Here is a 12,329-nt window from a genome sequence, read left to right as displayed (position 1 = left end):
TTTAAGGTGTGGAATGGAAAGTTTAAACGAGATTCCAGAGGCATGTTTTTCACACAAAGGGTGGTGAGTACTTGGAATGTGCTGCTGGAGAAAGTGGTGGAAGCATAGTAGCATTCAAGAAGCACCTGGACAAATACATGGAAGGGAATAGAGGGATATATATCCTGCAAGTGGAGACAGATTTAATACGAAAGGACAAAATGTATCGGTGTAGGCTTAGAGAGCCAATGGGCTTATTCCAGTGCAATATTGTTCTTTGTTCTATCTCTGCAGAGATTGTGAAAAGTGTTTTGGAACTGTACTTATTCGGTCAAGTGGACAGTATTCCATCACACTTCTGACTTGTGCCTTGTAGACTTTGAGAAGTCAGGAGGTGAGCCACATGCCATAAACAACCCATTCTCTGACTTGCTCTTGTAGAAACAGTGTGGAGATAGCTGATTCAGTTAGGTTTCTGTTTAATGGTGACATCCAGGTCATTGCGGTGGGAGATTTAATGACTGTTTTGCATGTGATTGTCAAGAGTCACCGCTTATAGTTTCTTTCACGTTGAAGATGGTTAATTTCTGGCACTTACGTGGCACACATGTTACTTGAGATTTATTAGCCCAAGCCTGGAGGTTACACAGATTTTATTGCATGAGGTCACAGACTGAATAATTATCTAAGGAGCTGCCTGTAGAACTTAACATGATTCATCTAACCTTTATCCTCTAGTTCCATTTTGGCTTTATGGTGACTCATCATCACTGAAACCAAGAGACATTGCCATGAAGAGTACCATTAAGTGGGTTCACTAATCAAATTGTCATTTAATAAGGATTCTTCTGAAAATTTTGTACAATACCTGTGCAGCAGCACAAACTACCTATATATAAATAAGTTAAGCAGGAAATGGGATAGTCAAAGTAAGCAGGCTCATGCAGTTTCCTTAATCATGACTCATGCTGCTCTGTTTATTTGATTCTCAGTGAGGCTGATGGATGAGAAATGACACGGCCAAACTCCCAGCTGATTGGCAGTGTTTATTCTAAATGCCAAAGGAGCTTTAGCTTACATCAAACACTCAAAGCTGTGGACTGAAATTGGTTTCAAGCAGTTGTTTGACCTGGATTTGAAAATACAGTAACTGTTCAATGTCTTGTACTGAAATTCAGTAGCCATTTGTATAATTTTGGATTCATTTATTCAAAATCTATTATATTATCATAATCACTTATTATCAGTAAGCAATTCTTTTTGATTTATTCATATAAAATGTTCACACCCATGTTACATATTTTACATCTCCCTCCCTTGCACAAATTAAACCATTGATTTGTGTCTTTCTCTGCTTTGCCATCTATATCCGCGCACGCACACACTATTATAAACACCAACAACAGCATCCCTGATTAAGTCCTGCTCCATTGGCAGGACAGATGCACCAGAGCTGGTAGCATAGTATTATACAGATAGGAAGGAGTTGCCATGGGGGTCCTCAACATCTTCACTGGACCCCATGAAGTCTAATGGCTTCAGGTCAAGGATCTCTTTGGCTAATTCTCACAGTTGATGTGTCAGTACTCCTGATGCTGAACAGCACTTGGAGGAAATACTAAGGGTAGTAAGTTCACAAAAAGTATTTGAGTAGGGAACATCAATATCCAGCACTAAGAGTGGCTTGGCAGCACCACTACTGGCTGAATCCAAAAGGGTGCATCTGCTAGATTGAGACTGTGGCAGGTGGTGAGAGAATCCTTCTTGACCTTATTCCCTCTAATCTACCTCCATCCATGTTATTGTATTTGTTCATGACAGTACTGATAGGAGCGACTATTACACAGTCCTCGTGGAGGTGAAGTCAGGCCGGATCTTCACACTGAGGATATCCTATGTTGTTTAAGCTAAATGAGATAAAGTTTGAACAGATCTTGCATCTCAAGATTTGACTTTGTGAGGTGCTAAGTGCCATCAATAGCAGAATTATATTCAATCATAATCTGTATCCTCACTGGTCCAGTATATCCCTCACTCTATGATCAGGTATCCAATCTTAGTTCAATGAAGAGTGCAGGACAGTATACCAAAAGCATCACCGGACATACCTAAAAATGATGTGTCAACCTGGTGAAGCTACCACACTATTTGCATGCCAAACAGTGGAAGCAGGATATGATACCAGGAGCTATGGAATCCCACAAATCATAGATCTTTCAGGAAACTCTACTAATATCACTATCCTCAATGATGGAGGAGGCCAGCATATATCAGGTGAGAATTTATATCCATCCTCAGTCAGAAATGCTGAGTGGATGATCCATCTTGACCTTCTACTGAGGTCTTCAGTGTCACAGAGACTAGCCTTAAGCCAATTCAATTCACCTCACATGGTACCATGAAACAGCTGAAGGCACTGGTTACTATAAACAAAATGCAAACATTTGCATTCCGGCAATAGAACTGAAAATGTGTGCTCCAGGAGTAACAATGCCCCTAGTCCAGCTACAATACTGCCATCTACCTGGCAACATGGAAAATTACACAGGCATACCCTGTCCTCAAAAAGCAATGCAAATCCATCCTAGCTAATTCCTGCCCTCAGTCCTCTCTCAACAAACTATTGCAGATGCTGGAAGTCTTAAATAAAAATAGGAAGTACTGAAAAAACTCAGAAGATCTAGAAGCAGCTAAGGAGAGAGAAACAGAGTTAAAATGTTATGTCTGAAGAGTCATATTGGATTTGAAGCATTAACTCTGTTTCTCTTTCCACACATGTCACCAAATTATCTGACTTTCTCCAGCACTTTGTTTTTATTTAGATGAAAAGGGTCATCAATGGTGTCACAATTGCTACTTGCCGGTATTATATCCAGACTTAACAGAAGTTAATAGAGCCAATTCAAAGTCATTGTAGGTGTAGAATTGGTAAGATAAATTTATATGAGCTGAAAATGTGTTGCTGGAAAAGCGCAGCAGGTCAGGCAGCATCCAAGGAACAGGAAATTCGATGTTTCGGGCATAAGCCCTTTCCTGATGAAGGGCTTATGCCTGAAACATCGAATTTCCTATTCCTTGGATGCTGCCTGACCTGCTGCGCTTTTCCAGCAACACATTTTCAGCTCTGATACTCCAGCATCTGCAGACCTCACTTTCTCCTCGAAGATAAATTTATATGGCAAACAAAATGCCCTGGGTAGCTTGACCTAAAATTGCTAAGTGTTCAAGTTCCACCTGCCGCAGAGGTGTGCAATAACATCTCTGAACACATTGATTTGAAAATATTTTGAGCTTCAAACTGTAAGTTGGGGTTGAACCGTTGACTTAGACTGTAAACGATTGTTACAACATGGCTAATTTTTACAAATATGTTAATAATGAATGCTGTCCAGGTGTTGTGTTAATGTTACGCAGCACTATAAAGAAAGGTCAAGTTTCCTGCTTGTAGTTTCATATTGTTCTGCTCAAAACATAATATAATGTGCAAAATATTGAATACAATTTCTGCAGTTACTCCTGTGCAATGGCTTTTCAATTTCTGAAACTTGGGATGGATAGGGAGTCCAGACACTCATGACCATCACACAAACCAGGTGGGAAAAACCTGACATTGATCTAATACACTGGAATGGAGCTCCGATTCCATGAAAATAAACAGTGTAGAATTAAGTTGGTCAGTTGATGCCTTTTTGCTGTTGGATCTGGCGAAAATGGGCCAATCCTGGCTGTTGCTTTCAGAGTAGTGGGCCTGTTACAGATTGTCACTGTCAGAGAAATGGCTAATCAGAAAATCTGTATAGACAGGGTGAGAAGCAGAAGTCTATTTCAGCACAGTGCTTATTGAACTCTGGTAGAACATTTTCTTTTGGCTGGTCAATAGCATCCTGTTATTGGAAAATATCATGTCTGCTGCTACTGCTTCATGTGTTGCCTAAGTCATTGAGAATACCTTACTCTTCCAGGATATCCTGAGGAGAATGGGCATTTTCAGATTTGAAAATGGTAAATTTGAGTATTAAAGACCACCAAATGTTGAGGGTGTTTTGACCAATCAGAGAGATGCAACTCTATTGAAGGAGAGGACCCTCAGGGAGGTAATTGCTGCTGTCAGTGTTATATCCACCTAAAGTGTAGTACAATGGTTAGATCTGAAGCCACAGTAAGTAACGTTTATAGGAGGAGTTATGTGGTGGGATTTGAGAGGGCCTTACCAGCAAGGGCACAGCAGCTGGCTTCCAGTTACACCCTTCACTGTACCTGATGCCAGTTATCTCAATTAGGCCCATGAACAAAGTTTTATAGACATGCCTGATAAATGGCAAGCCCTTCGTGTACTGCTGGGTTAATACCAGCAATGGTAAGATAAGACCTTTAACTGGCTTGAATTGCCCATTTTGGGCCCCAATTAGTGCGGAAGGCCATCCATGGGCTTTGCTGCCACAGATTTAATCAGATTGGAGGTATGATTCCCAATGCTGAGACTGATCAATATCAAAGGGTTGTACACAAAAAATGATGTCTATGTAGATCACCATAATCTCACTGAATGGCGGAGAGGGCTTAAGAAGCTAAAAAGCCTACTGCCGTTCCTCTCTCTTATACTCTTGTTAAACTGAATATGGCCCTTTTACACTTAAACTTTTCTATAATTTAGTATTAGTATAACAAATCAAATTCCTATCAAAATACAACAAAGAACTGCAGATACTGGAAATCTGAAATAAAAATTGAAATTGTTGGGGAAACTCAGGCCTATAAGCATCTGTGGAGACAAAGTACAGTTAACGTTTTGGGTCCAGTTTTTGTCCCCTGTCAAAAGTGTTTTGTGAATTGTACCTCAAACAGTAACTTATTGACTATGATTATGAAACAGATATTAATCGGATAGGGTGGTATTAATAGTTTATGAGTAAAATTATTAGTTCTTTAGCATTATGTGTTGTTGTTCTTTAACAAATCACCCAGCAAGATATTTTTGTTTGTCACACCATCTTTCCCAGTATCTTCCTTGAGTGAAGCTATACAATTAGTGGCAATTTATGGATAGTTTTACATCCTAGGCTTACATCTCCTATGAGTTGCATTTGAGACAGCTAATATTAATTTAACTTATGACCCTAATGATTCATCATCAAAGGAAATTTTTCTATCAACTATTTTGGGCTAGTTTCAAATCATGTCTATCCAGTAGATTTAAAACTAAAAGAGACCTAAGGGGCAACTTTTTCATGCAGAGGGTGGTACATGTATGGAATGAGCTGCCAGAGGAAGTGGTGGAGGCTAGCACGATTGCAACATTTAAAAGGCATCTGGATGGGTATATGAACAGGAAGGGTTTGGAGGGATATGGGCCGGGTGCTGGCAGGTGGGATTAGATTGGGTTGGAATATCTGGACGGCGTGGACAAGTTGGACCGAAGGGTCTGCTTCTGTGCTGTACATCTCAATGATTCTATGACTTGCCTGGTTAAATGCCCTCTCAACACCAAATTTATCATGGCAGGAGAAGGGCATTAAATCCTACCCTTTATCTCTGTAATCTCAACCCCATAACTCTCTGGTCTCTTAAACCTCTCTGTTTGTATTCACTGCACTTTCTTCTTCTTATTGGTGGTGTTTCAGTTGACTTGCACATTGTTGTGGGATTGTCTTTCTACGCTACTCTATCAAACTTCCTTTCATCCCAAAAGATACTCCTTGATATTGACCTCTTTAACTGAGCTTTTGATTACCTGACCTAGTCTCTTCTTATATGGTTCAGTATAATTTTTTTTGCCACACTCCTGTGAAGTGTCTTGAGATATTTTAAAAGCATTATATAAATAAATTATGTTCTCGTTGTAGTGCCAGCAGCATCTGTACAGGAGGCATAATAAATATTTGTCCATGTTTTCAAATAATTATTCTCAGGAGGTAGGAGAGCATGAAGTGGTGGCAGGGGCTTCCCTTTGAACCAATGGCAGGTTGATACAATTCAATGGCTATCTAGGCTTTTTCCAAAGTCATTGAAGAAACAATCATGTTTGTGTGGGGCTAGAGTCACACATAAACCTGGGTAAGGATGTCATACTCACTAGTCTAAAAAAAAGGTGTGAATCAGTTGTGTTTTTAATGGCAGCTTCATGATCACTTTTATCGTTAAGAGGTTTTAGGTTTTGAATTTTTACCCGAGTAAAAATTTTCAAACAGCCGTGGTGGCATTTGAACTTTCATTCTCTGGACCGGTCTAGTGACATAATTACCACATAATAAATGAAAATTTCAGCGTGTCCTTAAAACATTTTCTCTGACCTCCTTGAGATCAGGTGTCATCCAGACGTCTTGAGAAAATGATCTGTTTCAGAAGTCAATTACTTAGCAGTGTGGAGATCAGCACAATTGATTTTGCATGGCCAATGTTGCAATACCTTAGGAATTGGCTCTGGTGAGAATGCTGGAGTTATCCATTTATCTTCTGGCTTGACTTCGAGTATCTTGCACAGGGCATTCCATGGTGGAAATTCTCCAGTGCTTGAAAGTGCCTTTGATTTATAACCCCACTTTCAATGCCATATAGAAACATGATGACAACAATAACAAGTAGACTAAATAATCTGTCCTCTTATGGAGACCTCTTTCCCAAAGACTCAGTTGCACCATTTTTGGAAGACAGTATAAAGACTGCTAATGGTGTTCTGAATTGTTTCCTTGATGGTGACTTTTCAGAAAGGTCACTGCTGTGATATTTTCAATTGCAAACTCACATTAGTGCATGGACAGCACTTGCTGTAACCATTACCATGTAGTAGCATTTCATTCAACAGTCAAAAACTAACCATTTAAACTCTAATGTAGAAAAATGGCAAAAGCAGAAGAGAGCAAAAACCTGGTTCTAAAATTTCCCCTTGCTCAGGGCAACTCTAGTCCAGAGTCTTCAGAATTAACCTACTGACTCATCTGAGGACAGACAAACCATGTAACTTGGCAGATGCTACTCTCATTTGAAGAAGATGATGACACTGTAATTGCTCATACAGTACAACTTCAGTTATTTTTCCTGCCTTTTAAAATTGTCTATGACTTCAATTCTATTAAAAATAACTGGGTTTGAATCTACATGCAGTTACAAGCTCAAACCATGAGGTGACAATGTGAAATAAGATTTGAAAATCTCTGTGATTTTGTTCCTCTTTTGTTTCATTTTCAACTCCAATGCTCTATCCTACTATACTCCAAATTTCACCAACAATTTTCTATTTAACCACAGCCAATAGCTGATAATAACATGCTCTGATACAACTATCTTAGAATTTTAACTGAGCAATGTACTCAGTTTTGACTGGTCTTTACAACATCGCAGGACAGCTACTGCTATGTTTTACACTGATGAAAATTCACATTTATATTGCACCTTTCATAATCTTTGGATATCTCAAAATCCTTGCACAAATTAGGTACTCGTGAAGTGCAAATCATTATTGTAATAGAGGAAATGTGGTAGCTAAATTGTGCATCAATTCCTGCAAATAGCCATTTGCCTTTGACCAGATTATCTGTTATTTTTGAGATGTTTATTGAGATATATGTGTTGCTCAGATCAAAGTGTTTCTTTGTTCATTTTTAAAGTGGTGCTTCAAATCCTGTGTTCATCCTATGGGAATCAGTTAATATTTCAATTGAATGATGGCATCTTAATAGTTGAGTAGCCATTTGGTACTGTACTGGAGTGAAGTCTAGAAATCAGAAGTGAGAATTGTCTTGGAGTGATTTGTAAACAAGGATGAGAATTTTAAAGTCAAGAGATGCTTAACCAGGAGTTAATATAAACCAACAAATATTGGGTGTAGGGAAACAGTTAAGAAAACAGCAGTTACTGCAAATTAAGGCATTGGCAGCTGAGTTTTGGATGACTTCAAGTTTACAGAGGGTGGAATGTGAGAAACCAACTTGGATTATGCTGAAATAGTCAATTCTAGGTATAATGAAGGCATGCATGTGGTTATTAGCAACGGATGAGCTGAGACAGGGGCTAAGTCTGTTGATGTTATGATGGTGGCAATAGGTAGTCTTCATGATGGCACAAATATCAGAAACTCATTTCAGAATCCAATGTGACACCAACGTTCCAAAGAGACCAAGTTGAAAATACACTTATAAGATTATTTATGACATTTGAAATGGTATTTTTAAAATGTAGGACGGATGGAAGAATATCTGATCTGAGGAGTGGCAGACAGGGTTGGTGATTTCAATAAAATGTGGAGCTGGTAAAAAGCACAGCAGGTCAAGCAGCATCAGAAAATACAAGAGTCGTCCTGATGAAGGGTCCTGTCTGAAAAAAAAAATCGACTCTCCTGATGCTACTTGATATGTAGTATATCAAGGGTCACAGCACCTGGCCACCGTGCTGCCTCTGATTCTGAGTCTACAGTAAATGCGTGTGATATGCTGTGCTTTTTTCAGCTCCACATTTTATTAGATTAGATTACTTACAGTGTGGAAACAGGCCCTTTGGCCCAACCAGTCCACACTGACCCACTTCCCTCTGACTGATGCACCTAACACTACAGGCAATTTAGCATGGCCAATTCACCTGACCTGCACATCTTTGGACTGTGGGATGAAACATGGGAGTATGTGCAATCTTCACACAGACAATCACCCAAGGCTGGAATTGAACCTGGGACCCTGGTGCTGTGAGGCAGCAGTGCTAACCACTGAGCCACCGTGCTGCCTCTGATTCTGAGAATACAGCATCTGCAGTCCTCACTGTCTCCAGGCTTTGTTAATTACAAAGCAAAAAAAGGCCCATGTAATGTTAGTAGGTGTGTGTGATATTGGAAGTTCAATATTAGGAGAGCCTCATGAAATATTGTGAGAAGACAGTCTGGCTTCTCCGGTCTCAAAGTCAAAAGAGGGCAAATTATTCAAAGAAGGGCTGAAGATAACTTCTAAACAAGTTGAGTTAGTGTATCGATTGACTTTTCAGATCTGAGGAAAAGTTTAAAGTTAAAGCTAATTGATGTGCATTTCTATCTAGAAACAGATCTTTTATGTCATAATACTATTGTTAAAGGCTTTTCCTTGGTCTCAACTTATCTCTGCTGATTTCACTTTCGGTGGGAAAGTCAGCTTGGGAGCAGTCTGTAAGAAGGCAATCTGTGCCTAGGTCAAAAACCTTGGAGGGCTGATTTGGAATCACTGAGCAGGAATTGCATGTTGAATCTTTGCTTAGAATGAAATGACCAAATTCACGAGGAACTAAACACTAGCTGTCAGATCCACCTATTGTGCTGGCAAAGCAGCATTTGTTGCCCATCTTCAATTGCGCTTGAACTGGGTGGGTTACTATGCCATTTCAGGGAATAGTTAAGAGCTAACGGCATTGTTGTGGGTCAGACTGGGTAAGGATTACAGATTTCCTGCTCTGAAATATATCCATGAACCAGGTGAGCTTTTATAACAGTTGATAATAATTTCATGGTGACCATTAATGAGGCAAGGTTTGAATTCCAGGTGTTGATAATTGACTTGAAATTCCACCAAATGCCCTGGTGGGATTTGGACCTGTGTTCCCAGAGATTTAGTATGAGCCTCTGGGTTACTGCTATGTAATGACTTGGTATTCAGTGACAGAACCTTGTATTGGATACTCATCACAAAACTCTCCCTAAGTTTAGTCACTCACTGAAATTCCCTGTCATATGCTGCCAGATATTATATCCTGGTGGAAAAGGCTGAAGGTACAGGAACTGGTTGGAGACCTTACAATGGGCTGTTATGTGAGTGGAGTTATGCTGAGTCACTCAGTCCACCTGAGAGGTAAGACCGCAGGAAATCACCAACTGCTGTGTCCACTGAATAATGAAAAACATTCAGGATTGGTCACGTTCACAGATAATTCCAAATAAGGCTTCCTTTGGCACGCAGATTTCAGCATTAACTTTGGAGACTAATAATCACGAAGCAATACCCTATGTCAGGAGGCATGGTGAAAATGCTGAGAAATGTTCCAGCCTGGTCAGCTGCCAGCTCTTCAGGGTAATAACATTTGGGGTTGGTTACAGAACCCAGGGTAGGAAAGGTTGGTGGTTGAGATCTCTCTACATAATCACTCGCCCTAATTATTTGATAAATTAATTGAGTTTTATAGAGCTTTAACCTACCTTTGTCTATACATATCTGTTGTTGTTTCATAGAAATGGGCAACAAACTCCTGGCAGGAGGTTATATATTTTCTGTCTATTTAAATTCCTTCGAGCTAATCAGTACAACTCATATCTCAACTCTGAGGAGATATTTGCTATTTAACTTATTCATTCATGGAATGGAGGTGTCATTGACCAGTATTTAATCTAAACCCACTCTTAAATGAACTGAGTGGTTTATTAGTCTATTTCAGAAGAGTGTAGCAGGCAAAGCAAGAGTGTGTTTGAATAATTAAGTCCAGAAATAATAGGTATATATGAGGGTATTAAAACCCATGAGTTAAAGTAAGATAAGGCCCTCAGCTCCAGCAAAAATGGGGCCCTTTTGAACTCGGTACTCAGTTCAAATAATCCTGCTGAGTTCAGATTAACTTCATGTGAGAGTCATCTCCTGATCATGTTCTCCTACCAGTGGAAATAGAATCTGTCAGAGGTGAAGGAGGAATTTTTGGTTTTGGGGTCCCAGCATCACTATAGACAAGGTGCAGAGTCTCTACAACTCTGTGACTATCTAGGCTAGTGTGATTAGCCATAAACAAGATGTGGAAAAACCAGCAATATACCTAATAATAAAGGGAGACTGACCAACCACACAACAATACTGAGTATTTTAATAGCCCTCCAGTTTAAGAAACTACCCTTACTCAACTTAAACACACAAATTTTGTTTCACATTCCCCTTGGATGAGACACCTACCCAAGGTTCAGTATGTTATATACTTTAACATCATACTTTGCATCACATATTTTTAAATGTGAGAAATATAAACATACATGCAATGTCACCAAATATTGTCTTTTTCTTATTTCTCTTAACTGTTAATTGTTTATTAATTACTAAAATAATAATATTGCAATACTTTAAACTATTATTAAAGGTAATGAGGATGCGTTCAAGAGTCACCATATTCTATAGTTAAATTTACATTCTTAAATGTATTGCTCTACTCCAAACTAATTCTCAATTAGATAACAAAATAAATGTGTGAATTATCAAGTAGATTTTATAATTCCAAATTCAAGGATATATTGTAATTTCTTTTTGGTTAGAAAAGGTGGTCTTAAGTTCATGATAATTGAAACTCTTACCATCCAGTACAGCTTCACTACATACTTTCCATAACTGTTGTAAAGAGGTGTGTGTCCTTTTGAAGCCTTACAAAGGGCATATATGTGCTCCCAAGGTTTCCAGGGAGATCCCATTGCCTCCAGCAAGCTCTTATCGTTTAACTTAGTGTCCTGGCAGGTGTGCCATAGCATTATGATTTCACTGATAATCCATCGCATCATCTGATGAAGATAAAACAGAAGAAATCACTGCAAAGCTTTAAAAATAGCACAGGCATTATTTGGAAATTTGTCCTTCTCTCTGATAATATAATAATAATTATCTTGTTAGTCTTTCTTTTAACTGAAGTGAGCACTATGTCCACACAATCATAGACTTATGAATCTAGTAAAGGAGTATTTTTTCTGTAACGGTGTGGTGGTTGTCACAATGCTACTCCTTTAACAAGATTAGGTTGTCCTTGTTTTTTTGGAGGGGTTGTAAACGCACAGATTCTGAAATGTCTGGGTTTATCTACTTGAAGAAGCTTTGAAGTTTTTAAACAAACACTTGTACAATGAAAGGGGAGCTCAGCTTTTCTCTGGTTTGTTTTGGAATTAGCAGTCTGGCTGTTCAGAGTTGCTAGTCGGTTTAAGCTGGTCAAAGAAACAGCTACATAGAAGAAAGTACTCCATGTTGAATCTCTCCCTCTCCTGTAAGACCATGTTTGATTTTACCTTTTTTTTAACCAAGGGGCGTTTATGGGAATTGTTGCAGGAATTTGGAACAGCATCATTAAGCTAGGATAGTGTATTGGGTTTTCAGATAAGTTATTCTGTATTCTGTTCTTTTTTGTGTGTTTCATTCGGTGCTGTGTAAAAAAAATTTATTTTGTTTGAGTCCAAGGGATTTTTACCAGCTGCATCACTTCTGGAATATCCATGTTACACTTGCTCAAAACAACTGGAAAAGTTAAGGTCTGGTCTACTTCTTGAAATGTTTTGAGGGGAGTCTGGCCTGATCCACAACAGACTGGGGGGCTCTTTCCAGGATTTATTCTATAGTTCCAAACAGGGACTATAGTTGCTGGAGTCGAAGGCTGCAAGTGGTAGGTGT

General features: G+C 39.1%; 1 protein-coding gene across 1 annotated transcript in view; it reads right to left on the bottom strand.

Moving 5' to 3' along the window:
- Positions 1-12,329, bottom strand: part of adgb (androglobin) — a 344,259-nt gene that overhangs the window by 209,458 nt on the left and 122,472 nt on the right. Inside the window, exon 5 of the mRNA XM_060831153.1 lies at positions 11,255-11,455. Within this exon, the coding sequence (XP_060687136.1) occupies positions 11,255-11,455 (201 nt within the window). The remainder of the gene's footprint in view (positions 1-11,254; positions 11,456-12,329) is intronic.

This window comes from Hemiscyllium ocellatum, chromosome 10, assembly GCF_020745735.1.
Source record: "Hemiscyllium ocellatum isolate sHemOce1 chromosome 10, sHemOce1.pat.X.cur, whole genome shotgun sequence".
Lineage (NCBI taxonomy): Eukaryota > Metazoa > Chordata > Chondrichthyes > Orectolobiformes > Hemiscylliidae > Hemiscyllium > Hemiscyllium ocellatum.
Note: the sequence above shows the minus strand (reverse complement) of the source record. Positions and strands in the feature narration are given on the sequence as shown.